Genomic DNA, 18,796 nt, shown 5'->3' on the forward strand with positions numbered 1-18,796 from the left:
GCAGAGGCTCTAAGGAGCTGGGCATCCCCACCGGTGAGCGGGCGCGGAGGGCACATCTTCCCGGAACAACACGGGCGGACTGTCCGCGGGGCTGGGCCCAGCCGTGGGGTTGCGGGTCCGCGCCGGGGCCCGGGAGCGGTCCCGCCGGCGAGGTGCTGGGCCGGAGGTTCTGCAGCCGGCCTGTGTTGTGCCCCTCGGGCGGAGCCGTGCCGTGCTCCTGCCCCGCAGCGCTGTGACTAAGCTCGCCTGACCTCGGCGGCCGCCCCGCTGCCCTGCAGGGCTGCGCTTTTGTTATGATTTGCGATTTCCGAGAACGGCCCTGCCTTGTTACCTACTAGCGTTTTCTCGAAGCCTTTCTCCCCCCTCACCTGCACTGCTTAGAGTCTTGCACCTTCCCTTGTGTTATTCCCTGCATCCCAGTCTGTAAAGAGGTTTCCCTGAATCTTGATGTTTCTTCCTTTTCTCATCTAGTGATCGTCACGATGTACAGGATGTAGATGAGTGTCACATTCTCGATGCAGTGGTGTGGCAGCCTGGGAAAATATTCCTTCGCATAAATCTCCGATAGGAGTAGGAAAGGGAGTAGACATTGGGAATCATTGCAAGGAAGAAAGTTTAAGGGGAGTACGCAGAGTTTGAAACAGAGCAGGTGGGCTTGGCCTTCAGAGAATATATTTTCCTATTTCCCATCTCTGTTTCAGATTTCTAAATGCAGGCAGATGAATACTGCAATAGAATTTTGAATGCTCTTAAGCACACACTGGAGTCAGTAGCCATATTGCACTACATCTAACAGACATGAAACTTTATAAGACCACTCTTGTAGTGCTGGATTTCTCACATCTGTTTCTGAGAGCATTTCACGTTTTTCTCCTGGTTGTTTATAAATGATGTGTTGGTATTAGGGAACAGGGAAAGGAAGCTGTACCTATCTGTGAGCTTTTATAAAAATTCGGTAATCATCCATTCTTTCAAATCAGTTTGGTATCTTGCATTAAGAGATGTATTTAGCTTGGAAATAGAGGTAGGATAGTAATTTTGAGAGAAGATTCAATTCAGCCAAAAGGAAATATTATTTTACTGTAAATACGTAGTTTTCAAAGGAAATCTCAAGTCCACAGATGCCTCTGAAAGGGAACTTGTGCAAAACTGACAGATGACTAAACAATGATTACATTTGCTTCTACATAGTTTATTTAATCAGTAAATATTTTACCAATAAGTAGTTCTGAGATGCTATTTTATAGTGCAGAAGAAAATTGACTTTTTCCCTCTCATTTTTCCTCGTGGTAAAGCTGTGGTAATTGTCCTAAGAATGAAATGTGCTCTGGCTGTATGTCTGATGTATTTATTAATTATTACTGCAGAAGAGAAAGAAAACTATACAATACAGTGTGTGTGTGTATGTAGAAGTTATAATAACTCTGGTGTTGCCACAGTAACTGAATTTTATGAAGCTGTTTTATACTTTGCTGATGGTCTGTCTCATTGTTCTTATCATCACCAGTGTTACGTTTGTAAATAGTATGTAGGCAGAGTTTGGCTTTTAGGTATTTGAAGATCCTGTTATATACTTGATTTATACAAAGTCACTCACACTTTATAAAATTTTTACAGCTAACTTTTCTGAGCAAGTAGTTGAAAGCTTTCCATCTGATATCCCTACTGGTATATACTATGGATGGGCCTGTGTTGGAAATGGAGATGTGCATAAAATGGTTTTGAGCATAGGATGGAATCCCTTCTATAAGAATATTAAAAAATCAGTGGTAAGAATTTTGCTTTTTGTGGGATTTTTATTGTAATAAAAGACTGGATTAATTTTAACAAGATGCGCAGAATTTGATTGATGAATGGTATCTAGAAATTTGTGTACCATTAGAAATACACTTTTATCTATTTAATATTTATATTCTGGAAAGAATATGCTCCCTGTAACCAGAGAGTATGCAGAGGAAGTTGAGTAAAGTTTTTTTTTCTTCTATTCCACCATTTCTTAACTACTTCCAAAATTAAAATATAATAGTACATGAAATGATGGTTGCTTGACTTGCTGATAGCAAATTAAGCATGAACTTGGTAAACACATTGAATTTACTGGTTATGAGACCCTGTCATAAGCTGGAACATAGTAATAATCTATTGTTCTCTGCAATGTATCTGCATTTCATATAGGAGATGTTGGGGCAGCTTAATTTGTAATGAATTTTTAATTAATTCTTCTCTTAAATGGTGAAATGGATACATAAGATGCTGCGGCTTAATGTACTGAATAAATACTTGAAAGCATATAAGGATGTAAGGACGGAGAAGTTAAAATCCTGAGCTGTAACAGCTGTGGGTTTTTTGTTGACGGGTGCTGGTGCTTTTCCTGAGTATTGCAAAGCTCTCTTTTATTTGTTGAAAATAATTTTATTTGTGCATGAATTTCTACTTCTAAGTGTTTGTCTTAGGCAAATCTAAACTTTAAAATTTCTTCGCAGATAACTTTTCCAAGCAAGTAGTTAAAAGCTTCCCAAATAATAGCTCTGCTGTTAGATGCTATGGGTTGGCCTGTTTTGGATATGCATAAAAAAGTTTTGAGTGTCAGGTCTGTGTCTTTGTCTGGACTTGCTCTTCAATTTTATCATTCAGTTCCTTAGGGGATAGGTGTAGAAGCTCTCCTTGGGGCAGCTACTTCTATCAAAATCTTCATAGTTATTTTAATGTATCCACTTGTTGATGAGACAACTAAGGTTTTCTGCCTTGGAAATCTTAACTCTGAGAAGTTTTGAAGCACTTCTTCTGATGTCTGGGGGTGTGGATTTTGGAGTTTTTTTAATTGGTTTGTTGGGTCTTTTTGTTTGGTTAGGGGGGTTTTTGTTGTTTTGGTTTTGTTGGGTTTTTTTTCCCATTCCTTTTCTCTTTAAACACTTTTTACTCTTTAAGGAAGTATTTTTTTTAATTCCATGCAGAATGCAATTCGACTTCCTAATACAAACTAAAGCCCTGGGCTTTTTATTTTATTTTGAATTATACGTGCTGTACTAAATGTCCCTTTAATTTTTATCTGTTAAGGAGAATTTGAATGTTGGATATTAGGCCTACATGCTTACAGAGAGAGAAATAAGCTCTTTAAGTTCATAGTAATTGTCCACTTACTTCTCTTCCTTTAGGAAACACACATTATCCACACCTTCAAAGAAGACTTTTATGGAGAAATTCTTAGTATAGTCATAACTGGATACATTCGACCCGAAAAAAACTTTGATTCCTTAGGTCAGTATTGAAGGTCTCCCTCAGACTAGTTGCTTTTTTGCCTTACTCATGCAAGTTCTGTGTTTTCTCTATACCTCCTTCTATCCTGAGATGTTTTATTGGTTACCCTTTAAAATGTCAGTAAAATGTTTTCATAATTTAAAAACAAAAAAGACATAGCCCCACATCTTCTTATGTATCACACTAAAAACCTGCACTTTTATTTCCCTTGTCTAAGAGGTAATGTTAAAATCATGGGCTTGTCATAAAAGTCAAGTGTACTAATTTCTTCTTAAAATGCAGTTTTGTTAGTATTGAAACAGAGCTGCTAATATGTCTTTTGACAAATGAAGAGGATAGTGGTGGTAACAGGTGAAAATGCAACTTTAGCATGTTAAAAAAAACATTTTAAAAGCAGAGAATTCTGCCTTTCAAACCTTGTAGTTACATTCTACTTCTGTGATTGTTGTTTGATATTTTGTGATACCTTATTTTCACTTGTTATTGTGTTCAGAATACAAAACAACTTCTAAATATTCCTATTCTTACCTTTTTCAGATGCGCTCATTTTGGCAATTCAGGAAGATATTGAAGAAGCAAAAAGACAGCTAGATCTACCAGAACATCTTAAACTTAAAGAAGATAACTTTTTTCATCTGCCAGAAGGCAAAATAGTAAACAATCGCTGAGAAAAACCATACAGCCTTTTTTCTTTTTTTTTTCTTTTTTTTTAAATTTCTTTCTTTCTTTTTTCTTATTTTCTTCCCTGTCATGGAGCTTTTGTATTTGCACTGCTCTCGTAGATACTTTTGTGTCATATGTCTGTTAGGTGACTGAGATCAGAACCAACCATAGAAGATGACTTCAGTTTTCTTTGGTTAAGTCATCATTAGCCCAGTCATACAGAAGAACTAGAAGGCTGTACTACTGGTTGTAGATAAACAATGTATGATGTATCCTAATGTTACCAGGTCTTTGGAGATCTGAGCACATTTAGAACATGACCAAAGTTAATTGTAATCATGAGGGGTGGTTAGCTCATTTAATGAAGAATGTCTGTTCTTAACAAAATCTTCCATAATGTCCTATTTTCTGTGTCATTCTTAGATCTGAGTTTTAGCTTAGAAAATGTTCGTATTGATTGACTCAGAAAATTCCAGTGGTTAGATATGATTAGATAACAATAGTAAGATTAATTCCCTATAGTTCTTGATTTTTTAATATGCTACACAGCTGTTATGGTTGAAGCTGTTACTTTAATTGAAATTATTTATTTGACATTTATTTGAGATGGAAGAAATCGCTGTTGCTCATTGTGTTGCTAGAATCTGAACTATATTTCTTCACACTTGACTGAATATATGATTACACATGATTGTGTATTTTAATTCTGAAGAGGTGTTTCACTTAATTTCAAAATATGAGTAAAAGTGTGAAAGCTGGTAAACTTTGGGGTTCAGGTGTAAAAGATGCAGAAACAATATAACAAGACTGCTGCTCATTGCACCTTAAAGGAAAATAGGTAGTGAGACACATATTTGCATTTTATGTGCTGCTGATATTTTTCATAGGAAAATCTTGAGGTTATTTACTGCACTGGCAGTAAAATGTCTGACTTCAAAGTTGGCATTATTGTAAGGCACAGAAAAATCTCATCAACACTCTGCACTAAGTGCAGGTAAGAGCCAAGGTTTTGGCAGACCAAGTAGATAAATACATAAATGAAAACCTTTGGGGATTTAATAGATAATGTATCAACACTATAAAGAATATTGATTATTTTTTATTAGTAGTTGCACACAGTCCTACTCTGAAATATGGGGATACAAGTGAGAGTTGGACTAGATGATCTCTGAAGGTCCCTCACAACCCTAACTATTCTGTGATGGATTAGTGGAAGGAGTATGGCGAGAGTTGATAGTAATTTGAAAAATAGTTTGAAAAAAGTATGTAATGTGTGATTCAATACCTAGTCTTCTTTTCCTCTGATAAATTTTTCTATCCCTTGGTGAATGGAAGCAGATTAGCTATAGTGACTATCACAATCATAACTTTTTGAATCACTCTCTGATGTGTCTGGGACATACTCTGAAATTCAAAGTACTTCTTTAAATATGTCTCAGCTGTGATTCTTTGTCTGAGCTACAATGTTCAATATGGAACGCACAATTTCCATAGTGAAATTTGATGAATTTACTCCTTGTCCTATTCTAATCCTACTTGTCACTCTAGAATTTAAAAGAGTTTTAGCAAGGTAGCTGTTTCGGTCTTTGTGGCAGGTGGTGCTGTCAAGATGATAGTTTCACTTCATACTGCTTTAAATTCTAGCCAGTATCATGGGCTGTTATTAGGGAAGAGGTCTTGAGGAAATCAAGGGTTCATGTTTGCTCTTTAGGACTTCAGGAGAAAACTTGATTTTGCTTAAATGAATTGTTCACCAGTGGTGTTGATAGCAGAGGCAGATATAATACATCTTGGAGAGAGGGACATGGGACAATATACTTTCTTTTAAAGGAGAAGAGAAATAATTTAGTGGGCTTTTTACTATATAATGTATTGGAAACTATTTCTAAATAGTCTGTAAAAGAATTGTCTTGCAAGATTGATGATTGGAATTTTAAAAAGGAGAGATAAAAGGAGAAATTTTTTTGCTAAGAGTTTATGCATTCTTCAGATTTGTAGTAACATTAAAATCATATATTTTACTACTCCTCCTAGAGAATAAACAGAAGCCACACCAGTCACCAGAGAATGTTGTCAACATTTTGTCAACATTAGATTGTTGTTCATCATGGTACTGTAGCTGAACACTCATAGCTGCCTTTAAAATTGATTTTTGCCAGTCATGTCTTGGGTCGGTTGTGGAAACTATGGTGCCTTAGGCTGTTCTGAATAATACTTTTCTGTATCTGCTAATAAATGCCACTATCAAAAATTCAACTCACTATTTGATTGTAGAACTGCTGTGCTATGGGTAAAGAACAGTAGCAAAGGGAAAACTTGAAAGACTTAGCTTGCTCTCAAATCCTAGCTGAGGTATGATATATGGATACACTGAACTAAGAAACTGCTCTTTATGTGTTTGTCTTCAAAGAGAGTGTGTTAGTACATCCATTTGGCTGAGTGTACCTGACCATATTATTTAAGAGAAAATGTTATACATCACTCTTTAAGCTCAATTCATAATTCCTAGCACAGTATAAACTTTATTTTTGTATTATGTACAAGTAGCTGTATTTTGGTTGATGTTGTTGCACTGTACTATTACTAAAGGAACTGTGATTGACAAAGTTATCCTTCTTGTCTTGGATTTCTTTTCCTTTGCCACTCCTAGCAATGTTAGTTGTTTCAGTTTTAGGCAAAGCTTTATCGGGGTGACTGCCTTATTTTGAACTTCTAAATCTTCACATGATTCTGTATTCCTCTTTGTTACTGAAGGTGCAATGATGAAATCCACAGAACAATGTCAGTTACAGGCTGATCATGAGGTCTTTAGGAGTATCTAACACAAAAAAAAATCCACTCAAGAATTATGGCTTAAAAATTGGTCCTTCTCAAAATTAATTCATTTGTAAAGATAAGTCTTAAGTGATTAACAGCTCTAGAACTGTTTATTATCAAAAATGTGAAGGAACAGTTTTAAGGCTCAGTCTGTTCTCTTAGCCGTCGGACCATACTGACAACAAAAATAACAGCACTTCCATGCACTTTTGTGTGAGGACTCTGTTCTTCATTGCAAGGGGCTATAAAGAGTATCCTCTTTTGTAGTATTATGTATCCAACAATGCTAAAAAAATTGCTTTGTTGTGTCCCTTTAAGGTAGATTACCCGCTGAGTGGTATTTATTCCATTTGGCATAGTTTGAAAGTGCTGAACCACTTTAAAAGACAAGTGGAAAATTTCTGTTGTCAATGCTCTCTGTTTTTTTCAGTTCTCTGTAGCCCAAGAAGATCCTAAAGAAGACAGAAGTAGTCATTTTTGCCAGTGCACTTCTGGATTGTATTTTACTTTGCAATAAATTCAAACTCTCTATTTGTGATGAAACACTATTTAAACTACTGGAATTAGATTAATTAGGGGTTGATGTGTAGAATGAGGAATACTGTGGAGGTACGGGAGGAAGAAGTCACGTCATAAATGCAGTTCCATTGGGAAACATACTGCAAGATTATGATGCAACCATCATCTTTGGGGAACACAGATGCAGTAATTCTGTAAGAAAGGCACCATAGAAAATCCATAAAGTAGTAAGAATTTCTCTAAAACACTGATTTCCATCCTATTCACATGCATCTTCCTTGCTCCCCAGAAGTCCATTTTGAAATATATATTGAACTGTTGCCGTCCTATCCCATATATGCTATATCTTCATCTCCAGTCCCAATCACTTCGTGTTCTTATAGTAGTTGCTCATGTGGGAAGGAAACAGATTGATTTGCAGCCTCTTATTAACAGCTGTGGCTTTGCTTTATTCTCCAGATCCATGGTTCCAAGTAAAAGAAAAGCCATATCAGCTGGTAGGAAAGTAAGTGGTTTGGATTTTCCTCTCTGGTGGTAGAATGGACTATAGTACACAGTTATCTGGCATCAGCAGTTTTAAAAACTGAAATTATGTGAAGTTGAGTAGGAGGAGTCTTTGTTTTAAATGACCTCGTAGAATAGGTTAGAGTGCCATTTTTTATGTTTTGGAGATACTGTCTTACCCTTCCAGTACTGCAGTTGTATTCTCATAGCTGTGATGGTATAAGGCTATAGAAAAGGGGGTTGGTAGGGCAGCTGTATGAGTTTTTAATTAGGTTAAGCATAGTCAGAAGCAGAGAAGCTAACAGGGACACAAATACAGCTCACTTCTAATCTTAGGCTAGAAACACAAAACATTTTTAACTTTAGAAAAAATTGTAGAGTGCTTGTGTGGCCTGAGCCTGCTTTTCCCAGTTGTATCTATTTGGTTTAATCACATTTTTTTCACTCCTCAAATCTGTGTGCAAGATGCTGTAGCTGTTTCAAAGCCAATGAGGTAATTTTGGCATGACGATGTAGATTGCTGTCCATTGAAATAGGTACTTTCTAGTCAACTGTTTTATGAAAAGCATAGAAGTTTTAAAAAACATAGGAGGAAAGGTGACATGTTACAAATCAGCTTCAAGTAAGCCCAGCCTATTCTGGTGATAGTGCAGAGGCACTATGTTGTGTGCCTTCAGCTCAGCCTCACGCTTTGGCTTTTTTCTGCTTTTCATTTTTAAATGTCAGCAAAGCCAGCCATAAAGCTCTTAAAATGCCAGTACTGCTCTTCAGCAAGGTCATAGTTTGGGATTTTTGCTACAGTCAAAGCAACCTGGGCTGTCTGCCAGTTTTAAGTCACCGCAGCAGAGTGGGCAGCAGCCTTCTTCACTGTACAGTGGTATGTTAGCTGGACACGAGAGAAATATCAAAAGACAACCTGTCCTTACAGGAAATTCTCCATTGTTCAGATTGCATTCAATAGTTAAAAGTTCAGTGTACAAATCACAGGAGAAAATGCCTCCAAATGGTCACCTCTTATCCTTGTGTCTCTTGGACTTTGTATTCATCTGCAAAACAGCCTGAGTTACACATTTCACCCAGTAAACTTTATCTGTATGCACAAAGTACACACCCACACCCAAGTGCTCTCTTTCCTAGAAAAAAAGACAATGTCACAACACAAAAAAAAAAGTCATCCAAATTCCCTTCAAATACACACTGAGCACTTTTGTTTGTTTTCACAAAAAAACCACATGAGATCTCTGGCAGAAGGTCAGTATTTAAAAAAACTGAATGCTGAGTCTTGTCTTGAAACTCTGTGTACCTACAAAGCAGATTTTGTTGGTGTTTTGAACTTTGTGAAACAGCTTTTCATGAACTGCAAGGACTGTGATGGACTTTTACCTTTTTTCTTTTTCCCTGTTATCATTCTATCATCTGCCCTAAAAATCCCAATGAATTTGCAGAGTCCTGTCAGGGTTTTTCATATAATGCACATAACAGAAGAAAGATGCAGGCTGTCAGGGCAAATGTGGGACATGAAACTCAGGCTGAAGTGCTGACACCAGCTAAATGTCAGCTGTCGCAGCCTGTGCTGCATAATTGAGGGTCTGAAAGGAAGAGTGAGAATGGCAAAGGAGTTCAGGAGGGATATAACTCTTGGTCTATAAGCTATACTAAACACTTAATACTTGTATTTCATGTGCTTCATTGACTTTTGAACTTTGTTTAAGGAAATAAATTGACACAGACACACAGACATTTAGTGTGAAAAACTGATCATAGCCTTAACCAATTACATTCATAGGGATATTCTCTCCTCTGAGCTGATTGCCCAGCTTTCTTATTTGCTCTTGTCAGCTCCAGTTTCTCCTGGGAGCAACAGCTAATTGTGGTGCAGGGGGGAGCTTTTTGGACGAGAAAACGTGTCTGCCTCTCGTGGTGATGTCAGAGGCAAAAGAAGAGTGGATTGGGACATTCAAAACTTGAAGTCGGTTTCTGTGAGCAACAAGAGCATCCAGGAGCCAGGCTGCACCTCTGGAGTCACCCTACAGTGGAGTCACCTCACTGCAGAGGGAGCAAAATGAGCCAGAAGACGCTAGCTTGAGCAGGAGGGTGTAGTGGGGCAGGAAGGAAAAGCAGCAATTCAGGTCCCTGAGACTGGAAACAGTCATCTGAGTCACTGGGTCCAGGTGCAGCATGTTTACCTGGATGTTGGTGAGGATGTCTGATTGAAGAACTGCTGGCAAATTTTTCTGAGGTAGAAATCAGGATTGCTAGAAAGGGCTGCAGTTAGGGCAAGCATATGAGAGCCCAGCACCTCATCCCCTCTCTATTATGCTTTCTTTTTCTATTTCTCCTTTCTGAAGAGTTGAAATCCTTTTCAGCTGAGTACACCAGCCAGTCAGGGGAGGAAATATAATGGCTACAGAAGCACAGTATCTTGACCAATTTTAAGGTCACCCTTTTCAGAGATAATAGAGCAAATACAAGATTAGTGAATCTTTATAGTCAGGGTGTTAGCAAAATTATCCCAGACTACCCTAGGAAAAATGAAAAGCCAGTACTCATTCAGTGTGGTCTGTCCCACTAACTCATTCTGCCCTCTGAACTTAAGCCAATTGCAGATGGAGAGGTGTGCCTCATCTCCAGCTACTGTGGGCTGCAGAGACCCCAGTCCTCCATGATTTCTTAAAGGAAGCTTCAGCTAGCCTCTTTGCTGTATCTATGTATTAGTTAAATATTTTGTTATGGATTAGTAGTACCACTAGCTAATCCACTAGCAGAGTGAAGAACAGAGACTTTTTAAAATGCCTTTTCCATTTTCCTATAAGTTTCATCCTTCTTGGGGAGAATGATCATTTTGTTCTGCTTTCCTTAGCAGTTTTCAGTGGAAGGATGTGCATGTCTTGCAAGGCTTCCTGTACTGGCAAGGTCCTAAAAGTTTAGATAACTTCTTTCTCTCCCTGACGCACTGTCTATAATTTTTTTTTTTCTTTCTGAAGATCAATTTTTTACAGAGCAGATTAAAATGTACAGCAGCCCAGTCTGTCTCAATGTCCCTGGGGGTAGAGTGTAGTCCAGCTCTCTCTCAAGCCTCTACATGTACCTAGCTGTGCTAGCGCACAAACATTTTTAGCTTGCTTATACACATAACATTCAAAGGAACTTGCTAATGAACTCATCATTGTGAGATGCAGAAATTAACACTGTCTCCAGACTTTGAGAGACTATTTTCTAGCTTCATATTTTTTCATTACTATTATTGAACAAATCCTTACAGAGTGTCCTACTTGGTGTCACCTCTAAGAATGTAAAGAATTTTCTAAGAAAGCTGTTTTGTTTGATCTTAATTTTGTTGAGTTGAGCAGTACTCGCATTTTCCATTCTTCTATCCCCACTGCTGTGTAAATCCTAGTTTTTTTCCCCTTTTAGACACTGGTCATTTGGCATGCTCTGAAAAAGTGTTGAGTAGTTGATGGTATATTGGACAGCCATATAGTTTTGAGGAACGTGTTTCACTTTACTCCAAAACCTTAGCTGAAGTAAAGACCCCTCTCTTTCTGGTGTCTGTCTGCAGTTGGACATCCTCCGTTCTGTTGTCAGAGATTTCGAAAATCTATGTAATTTATAGTAGTTCTCATTTTTCTTTTTTGCATCTACTTTACCCTGGCTTAGATTTTGTTTAATTTCTGTGTGGTTTTAAAAATTTAACCCTGGTTGTGAGTGTGAAGAACTAAACCAAAAGCATAGCTGAATTACAGTTAAAATCTGCTTTGGCCCTGATAAGGTAATGGTTGTAATATAAAAAAAAAATAAATATCAATAACATAGGCTTCTTATCTTGTTATACTGAGATTAGATTTACTACTGCTGAAGAATACAATTTCAAGAACATCTAAAACCTTGCAAATAAAAATAAAGATTTTTTTAAAGGTGAAGTACAGGCCCCCTGCCTTTAATATTTGCTCCTTTAGCAGCTTTTGTTGTTTTCTGTAATAGTTGCCAGCCACCTGCAGAGGGGAATGAACACAAGCAGGTGGTCTTAATATGCTTCATAAGTGACAGCCTTTAATGTTACAATCAGATATAAATTTTTAAATGCCTCAATTTGTACACTTCTCTTGCCAACAAAAGGAGTGGAATTACACTTTATTTTATTTAAAAACAATTTTTTTTGATGTCTGAAACTTCATAGAATAAGCAGTTGTGATACAGAAGATTTTCCTACTGAAACCTGTGCAGGGTATTACTTCTAGTAGTATAACTAGAAGTTCTCCCAAAACTGCCTCACAAAGTTGCAAGGAAAATCAGTCACGATAAGGTAAAATGTTTATCCTTGACCTTTGAACCACTGCTAAATGAAAACTGCAAATGCCTGGGTTTAGTCATATAAAGATCTTTAACTTGTCAGTTAAAATTTTACTCAGGAAAGTATGACAGGTTATTGCAAAAGTGCTGCGGGAGAACTAATTAATTAATAACAGAGTTTCTTGCCTTTGTGGAAAGACTGCCAGTTTGAAGACTTCATCCCTTCTGCAACTCCTGCACCTGCTCCTTGCATTAAAAAAAAGTCTTATGTAAAGAAAAATGCTTACTCATGTCTTGTTGTTGAACTGTTTTGTTGTACTTTTTTCTGCTCTAATGTCTACTACAATGCTTTAGTTGAGGATCCTGTAAGTCTCTGTTGAAAAAGTTCAGTCTGTAGCTCTTGTGGTTTTAAGTGAAACATGTTTATGATGTGTGAATCTGAAATTTTTATGGAATCATGGATCAGAGGCTAACCATATTCTATAAATGGAGCATTTACTCCAGATGAACCCTCCATTTGATTATTGTTATGCTCTTATGGATTTTTAAAGACAAAAATGTACTGTTTCAGACCTACTGAGCTGGTTTTACCAATATGTGTACTTTATTGTTGGTTGGTGTTTGTTTCTTTGGGCATTTCTATATGACTTTCTTTCACCTAAACTTAAAGACCTTCTCTTGAAAAATCCTGTTCAGGCCAGGCTCTGCCTTAATACCACATTGATTCTTGCAACTTTTTCTACTTTATGACTGCTTTGTCGTACGTCCAGCTCATCTCCTCTATTTCTGGAAACCAAGAAACTGATCATACTGTGCCATTTCTTGAGCTAAGGCTTAATTAATTTTAAAAAAGTACGGTTGTGCTCTGCCCATTCGGTCTATTCCAGCCCTAAAACTCTTCATAGTTCTTGGAAATCTTGGGTACCAAACTTGAAAATTGCTGCAGAATTTGTTAATGGGAAGACAGTAATACCCTTCCAAATAGTCACAGAGATCTCATTACTGATGAGGTGTAGGTGGCTTGGTCTGATGGCACTATGAATACATTCTTTTTTTAGACCTTTATTTTTTTCAGACACCTCCATAAAAGCTCACAAAATGGGTGACAAGGAAACACCTCTAGTCTAATGTAATGCAATTCTGAACTGGAAAAAAATAAGTTCTCAGTCCCCAGATCTGCTCATACTTCCTGTGCTAATCTTCTATCTGTTGAAACATGCCTTCAATCAGTACTGTTTTCTCAGCTATGATTTTTTTTCTGGACTCTGCTGGGATATATCACAGTCTGATCATAGATATTTGTATTGTAAATTGTGGAATTGTTTGTTTTGTTGTTTTGGGTTTTTTTCTCTGTGCAGGAATATATCTCACAATTTCATTCTAGAAAAAAATGATGCTGGTCTGTCATATCCTGATATTCTCCTACAGCACAAGCTAAAAACAGATTAATAGCAAAGGAAATCATCACCTCTTTCTGCAGCAGCAGTTTTCTTTGAAGCCTCCTAAGTGAAAGTTGGTTCCAAGTGGCTAGAGAGATTTGTCCAGATTACAGATGGAGGTGTTCCATCTGCAGGCATGTTTGAGGCAGAACTCAGAAGAGTCACATGGAGAAAAAGAATAGCGTGGTCATGTTTCTGTGTTTTTAGTAAATATTTATGCTTTCATGTGCCGACAGCAATTCTTTTTTGAAGCAAGGACTGCCATATTTGGTATCTTCTGCAGAGACAGATTCTATGAGATTTTTTTACCTTTTCTACTAGGATCACAAGGTTATTCATTTGCTCATAAAAGTGCTTCAAAAGTCTACTGCTGCTTTATGGGTTTTACCTGTCTGTTTTAAAAATGAATGTTGGTTGGTTCCTTAACAACAAGGGACATCTGCTCTTTTTTAGACTCTGCACAACAGACCAGTAATAGAATTCAGGATTAGATACATGACATGAGTGAATGACTGGGTGTGTGAAGCAACAATAAAGATCAGAAAAAACTTCCTGACTATTGCAGAGGTAAACCAGAAGGATTAATACAGTTCATCAGTTGTTCTGCTAAAATAATCTTGGTTGCCTTACTGTAAGTCAGAAAAATGGAAGTCAACCTGGAAAGTTTTCTGAAAGTTGACTGTTAGCCAAAAATAGTATAAGAAGCTACAGCCCAAACTTACTCACTCACTCACTCACTCACTCACTCACTCACTCACTCACTCACTCACTCATTCTGGCCACCTACTGCATTGAAAAGAGTACAATTAAGATAACGAAGAATGGGACAAGAAAATGAAAACTCGTCCAGTTAATTCTGCCAAGTTTCTAAGGTGTTATGTGATACTGTTCTGTGATTTGAGTTTATAGAATAGAAAACCAGCAACACCAATCAATTCTTCCATTTTGTCATTAAGTTTGAAATGAGAAGGTTTAGGTTTTGTTCAAAACTGTAGAAATACAGTTGAGTTTGACCTACATACGTACTGGAATGGGAAGGAGGCAGAATCACTGGGCACTTCCGTGTGCCAACACGAGAATTTGTAGTATGCTTTGTCTTTCTCCAAGTTGTAGTGAAAATAACTTTTAGAGAGGCCCATTTACCTTCAACAGGTGATTCACACATAGCATTCATTCAAATCCAAGAGAGAAAGAAAAAGATTTCTGCTCCATGAAGAACATCTCCACAACTGGTGACAAATATTAATGGAACAAAGTACACTTGAAATTAGGTGGACCAAGAAAAACTGAAATAAGTCCTTCTAGAACGGTCAACTGCATGCACATGTCCTGTCACACTTTCAAGCACTCGGTGAGAATTTTAGCTGATGTTTCTTTGTGTGTCTGATTTTCATGTAGTAGAAACAATAGAAATACTTACAGTTTTTGAGGGTCATTCAAATAGTTTTAGTGATGTCCAATAACCTATACATCTAAGCAATCTTAAAAATCCCCTAATGTTATCTCACATAGATGTGTATTTTATGGCTTCAAATACCTTATTGCAAATAAACATCAAAGTCTTAAAATTCAGAATTATTCTGTTAGGAAATAAGTAAGACTGATTGTTTTGTGATCTTATTTAGCTGCCTGAAGTGTAATATGCCTTTTAATTTAGCAAATTATAAATTAATAATTAAAAAGTAATGTAATGGCAGTGTAAAGTATTTCCTAGTAGAAGTCTTATAACTTATTTTTAAATGTGAGAAAGTAGTCATTTTCTAGATTTGTCCCTTCTGATTTGCCCCTTATTTCTTTCTGAGATGCTATTCACCCAGGTATGAGAACTATGTGTTCATTTTGCCTTACTAAGAATTTCCAGTATTTAATAGTATTCATCTCTCTAAAAAATATATTTTAAAATAAATTCAGTGTTCATACTTAAACGGTTTTATTTTTGTCTGTATGTAGATCTCTTTCAAAATATATCTCAAGGCTGAAATTTTCAGGAAGCTAAAGGGCAATTCTACACTTTTGTCCCATAACCAGCATTTAGAAGTACCCACTCTGTGACATTCTTACCAAAGTCTTTCCTTCCACCTCGATTTTTTATTTCATACTGAAATAAATGAAACTGAAGTGTGCAGTGGTACTTAAAAGCATCATGCATCCCAAGGGTACTAAGTTGCCTCAGTTTAGGTAGCTGGTTTAGCCCCTATAGATAGGAGATAAGTTAAATTTGCCTTCAGTACTTTCATTCTGTATACTTTCAGGACTTTTATCCAATGCAGATGTATGCATATTTATTAGTATTTTTAAAGTAAGTAGCATGGGATTTGAAAGGCTTACAAAGAAACGAGCGATTTCAATTAATGTAAAGTAATTGCTATCATCAGTGAAGATAAAATTAACTGCATACATGGGTCAGTAAGTGCCACACAGGCTACTGAACTGTTAAGCAAGTTCAAGTTACCACATGCCACACAGAGTAAGACAAAAAGTCTGGGGAAAATTGTGTGCTATTGTGAGATTGAAACTGCTAACATAACACATACTTCCAAGTGGCAAATTCATATTGTGAAGATACCTTTATAAGGAGGTACTAAGGAGGTACTAAGGGTCTCTAAAACCTCTTATATTTTGAAGGTAGTGATACTTATTTTTAAGTTAGTAAAACCCCGAAGTATAACAAGAAATGTATCTGTTATTTGGCTTCTTGTTACATGCCATTACCTAGAATCTATTTTATTATTGATGTATGTAGAACTCATAAACTCATACCACAGTCCCATGAATTATTTATTGTGCTGTAATTATTATGCTTAATTTCCCTTCAAAACAGTTTGATTCCCTGGAGTATGGTATGACTCAATAAGGAAATGTAAAGGAGTTTCATTTTCCTCTGATGAAATTCAGGGTCAAGTTGTTTTTAAAAAATGTGATTAGATAAAACTGAAAAATTTCCCTATAGCATCTCACTGTAGCAAAGAAACATACACCAAATACTGAAATGCTTCGTTAATGTAAAAAAAAAAAAAACACCTAATTTTGAGGGGGTTTGAGACATTAATCCTTTTAATATCCAGATAATACAATATTACATGTATGTATATTGCATTAACTCTGAACCTGACTAATATACCTTAGGGAACTACAATGCTTTTTTAGTAGCATAAGCAGCAGAGAAGTGAAATACTTCAAATTTTTGAGGGAAAAGAAAGAACTTGTCTTAAACAAAGCATTTTAGATGTAAGAGATTGTTGGTGGTTTGTGTTTTTTTTTTTAAATAATAAATTTTGAAGTGTCAGCTATTTATTTAAATTTAGTATTATACTGTATATAGTAAATATATAACACTATACTTCTTATTAGAGTATGCAGAGAATAGTATGTCAATTCATTTTTAGTAGCTGTCAAATATGAAAACTTACTTCTGTGTCTTGGCTCAAAATAGAGTAATATAGGAGACTAGCAGGCATAATCTGCATTCTGCTTTGTGGAACATTTGATCTAGGATTTTAACATTAAAAAAGTTTGCCCTTCCAGAGAGGAATAGCCACACATAGGATTGTGTTGTATACTTGGAGAGTCTTGTAGGTACATGATCAGCATTAAAGCCAGATTTCATTTAGTGTTGCTGCTCTTTTTCTTCCCTTACATTGATTTCTCCAGTTGTGTCTTCTTTATGGAAGACTATTAACTGGTATAACTGGGTTATATTCTAAAATTTTAGTTTTTTTAATTCTGTAGCAAAAACAGTTGTTCACTTTCTTAGTTTTCTTCTCATATCCTTTTTTTTTTTTTGCTCTGTGGAAATTAAGAGAGGAACCTACTCCATTGAAAGCTCAAAAATCAACTTATAACAAAAGGTGAGGTAGACAAGGATTTAGATGCTTAAGAGTTATAGGTAGTCATCCTTCTCTGCATATGCATGGGACATTTCTTGTGGATCTTGAAACCACAGTAATTTTGTGGTGTAAGAGACCCATTCCTCAACCATCTCCTGCTGAGATCCTGGTAAATGTGATTGTTGTCTTGTGCTCTATTTTTACTTTTTCTGAAGAATGAATGTTGGGAAGGAATTAAAGGTAGAGAGTAAAAGGGTGAAAGAGAAAAGAAGAAATAACAGGCAGTAAGACAGTAGTTCATAGGACATCTCCTTAATACAAATAAAGGGAGAAAATGACACTTTTTTCAGAGGCTTTTGGAGCTTTGTAAATGTTGCAAACTTAAGTGTATTGATAACAGCAGTTATATAGGGATAGTCCTCATAAAATTTAATGTTCTACATGTTTAAGTGTTATATGTATGCATAGTTATATAAACCTTTAGATGGTAGGAAAAATACAAGTATTTTATTTATAGCCAATTCACAGCTGTCTCAATATTCTGTCATGTTTTGAAAATTTTTTACATTTTGGAAATAATGTGTCAGCTTATAAGAAGAGTTCTAGGTGAGCACAATTGTTTCATGCGTCAGAAGATCACAGCAGAAGTAGCTGGAGAAACCACTATATTCAACAGTCATGAATAACCAATCCCTTCCTTTCTTGGTAATAGGATTCCCAGGAACTGAGCAGGGCATCAGAAGTTTACTGCCTCAGTCAAAGGAGGTTTTTGGGGTGCTATAGAGTCCCATAATGTATTCAAACCATTGGAATTCCTTGGGCCTTCCTCAAACCTCTGTTATGTTCAGTACTCTTCCTAGTCCACAAATGGACAATTCTTAAAAGTAAAGACTTTTATTTGCAGTTCTGCTTCTCTCCCTCCAAGCTCCTGTGTCTCATAGGAGATGTTGGTGTGCCCTAGGTGTGTCTGGTGTGCTGGATGGCATCTGTCCAGTTCTGCCCACACTTACTGCCTTCCAGACCTAAAGCTGCATCTGCTTCTGTCACACACACTTCTGTGATGTGGAATGGCAGAGGATCTTGAGAGATACATGGTATCACCAAGGGGTTTGGACCTTTGTGATCATAACAGAGTTTCTTTGTTAGTTAAATTGTTCCTTACTTTAGGTGATGCGCTCTTGTGGTGTGGGGCTTCTTGTGTCCTGTGCTCTACAAAGCGCCAGAGGTGTTGGGTCAGTTACCACACATCACTGTATTATGGCTGAAGCAGCAGAGTTAGCAGTGGTATAATAATAGCACATACTGAAAACCAAGAAAAAATAAGTCATGCTTGAGGAAATCATGCAAGTCTGTAAGGCTCTAACTGGGATGAGCATTAGCTTTATAGTACAGATATTTTATTAATCCAGGCAAAAGGTCACATGAGTTCAGGGAATTATACAGGAGGGAGGTTTTCCCTCACATAAGTGCAGACTTGTT

At 36.8% G+C, this 18,796-nt stretch overlaps 1 protein-coding gene across 1 annotated transcript in view; it reads left to right on the forward strand.

The window, feature by feature from the left end:
- The window catches only part of RFK (riboflavin kinase), a 7,384-nt gene extending 853 nt beyond the window's left edge, over positions 1-6,531 (forward strand). Inside the window, exons 3-6 of the mRNA XM_014306941.2 lie at positions 5-33; positions 1,618-1,769; positions 3,156-3,258; positions 3,796-6,531. Of these exons, the coding sequence (XP_014162416.1) occupies positions 5-33; positions 1,618-1,769; positions 3,156-3,258; positions 3,796-3,926 (415 nt within the window). The 3' untranslated portion in view covers positions 3,927-6,531. The remainder of the gene's footprint in view (positions 1-4; positions 34-1,617; positions 1,770-3,155; positions 3,259-3,795) is intronic.
- Positions 6,532-18,796: the final 12,265 nt, after the last annotated feature.

This window comes from Geospiza fortis, unplaced genomic scaffold, assembly GCF_000277835.1.
Source record: "Geospiza fortis unplaced genomic scaffold, GeoFor_1.0 scaffold12, whole genome shotgun sequence".
NCBI classification, from domain to species: Eukaryota; Metazoa; Chordata; class Aves; order Passeriformes; family Thraupidae; genus Geospiza; species Geospiza fortis.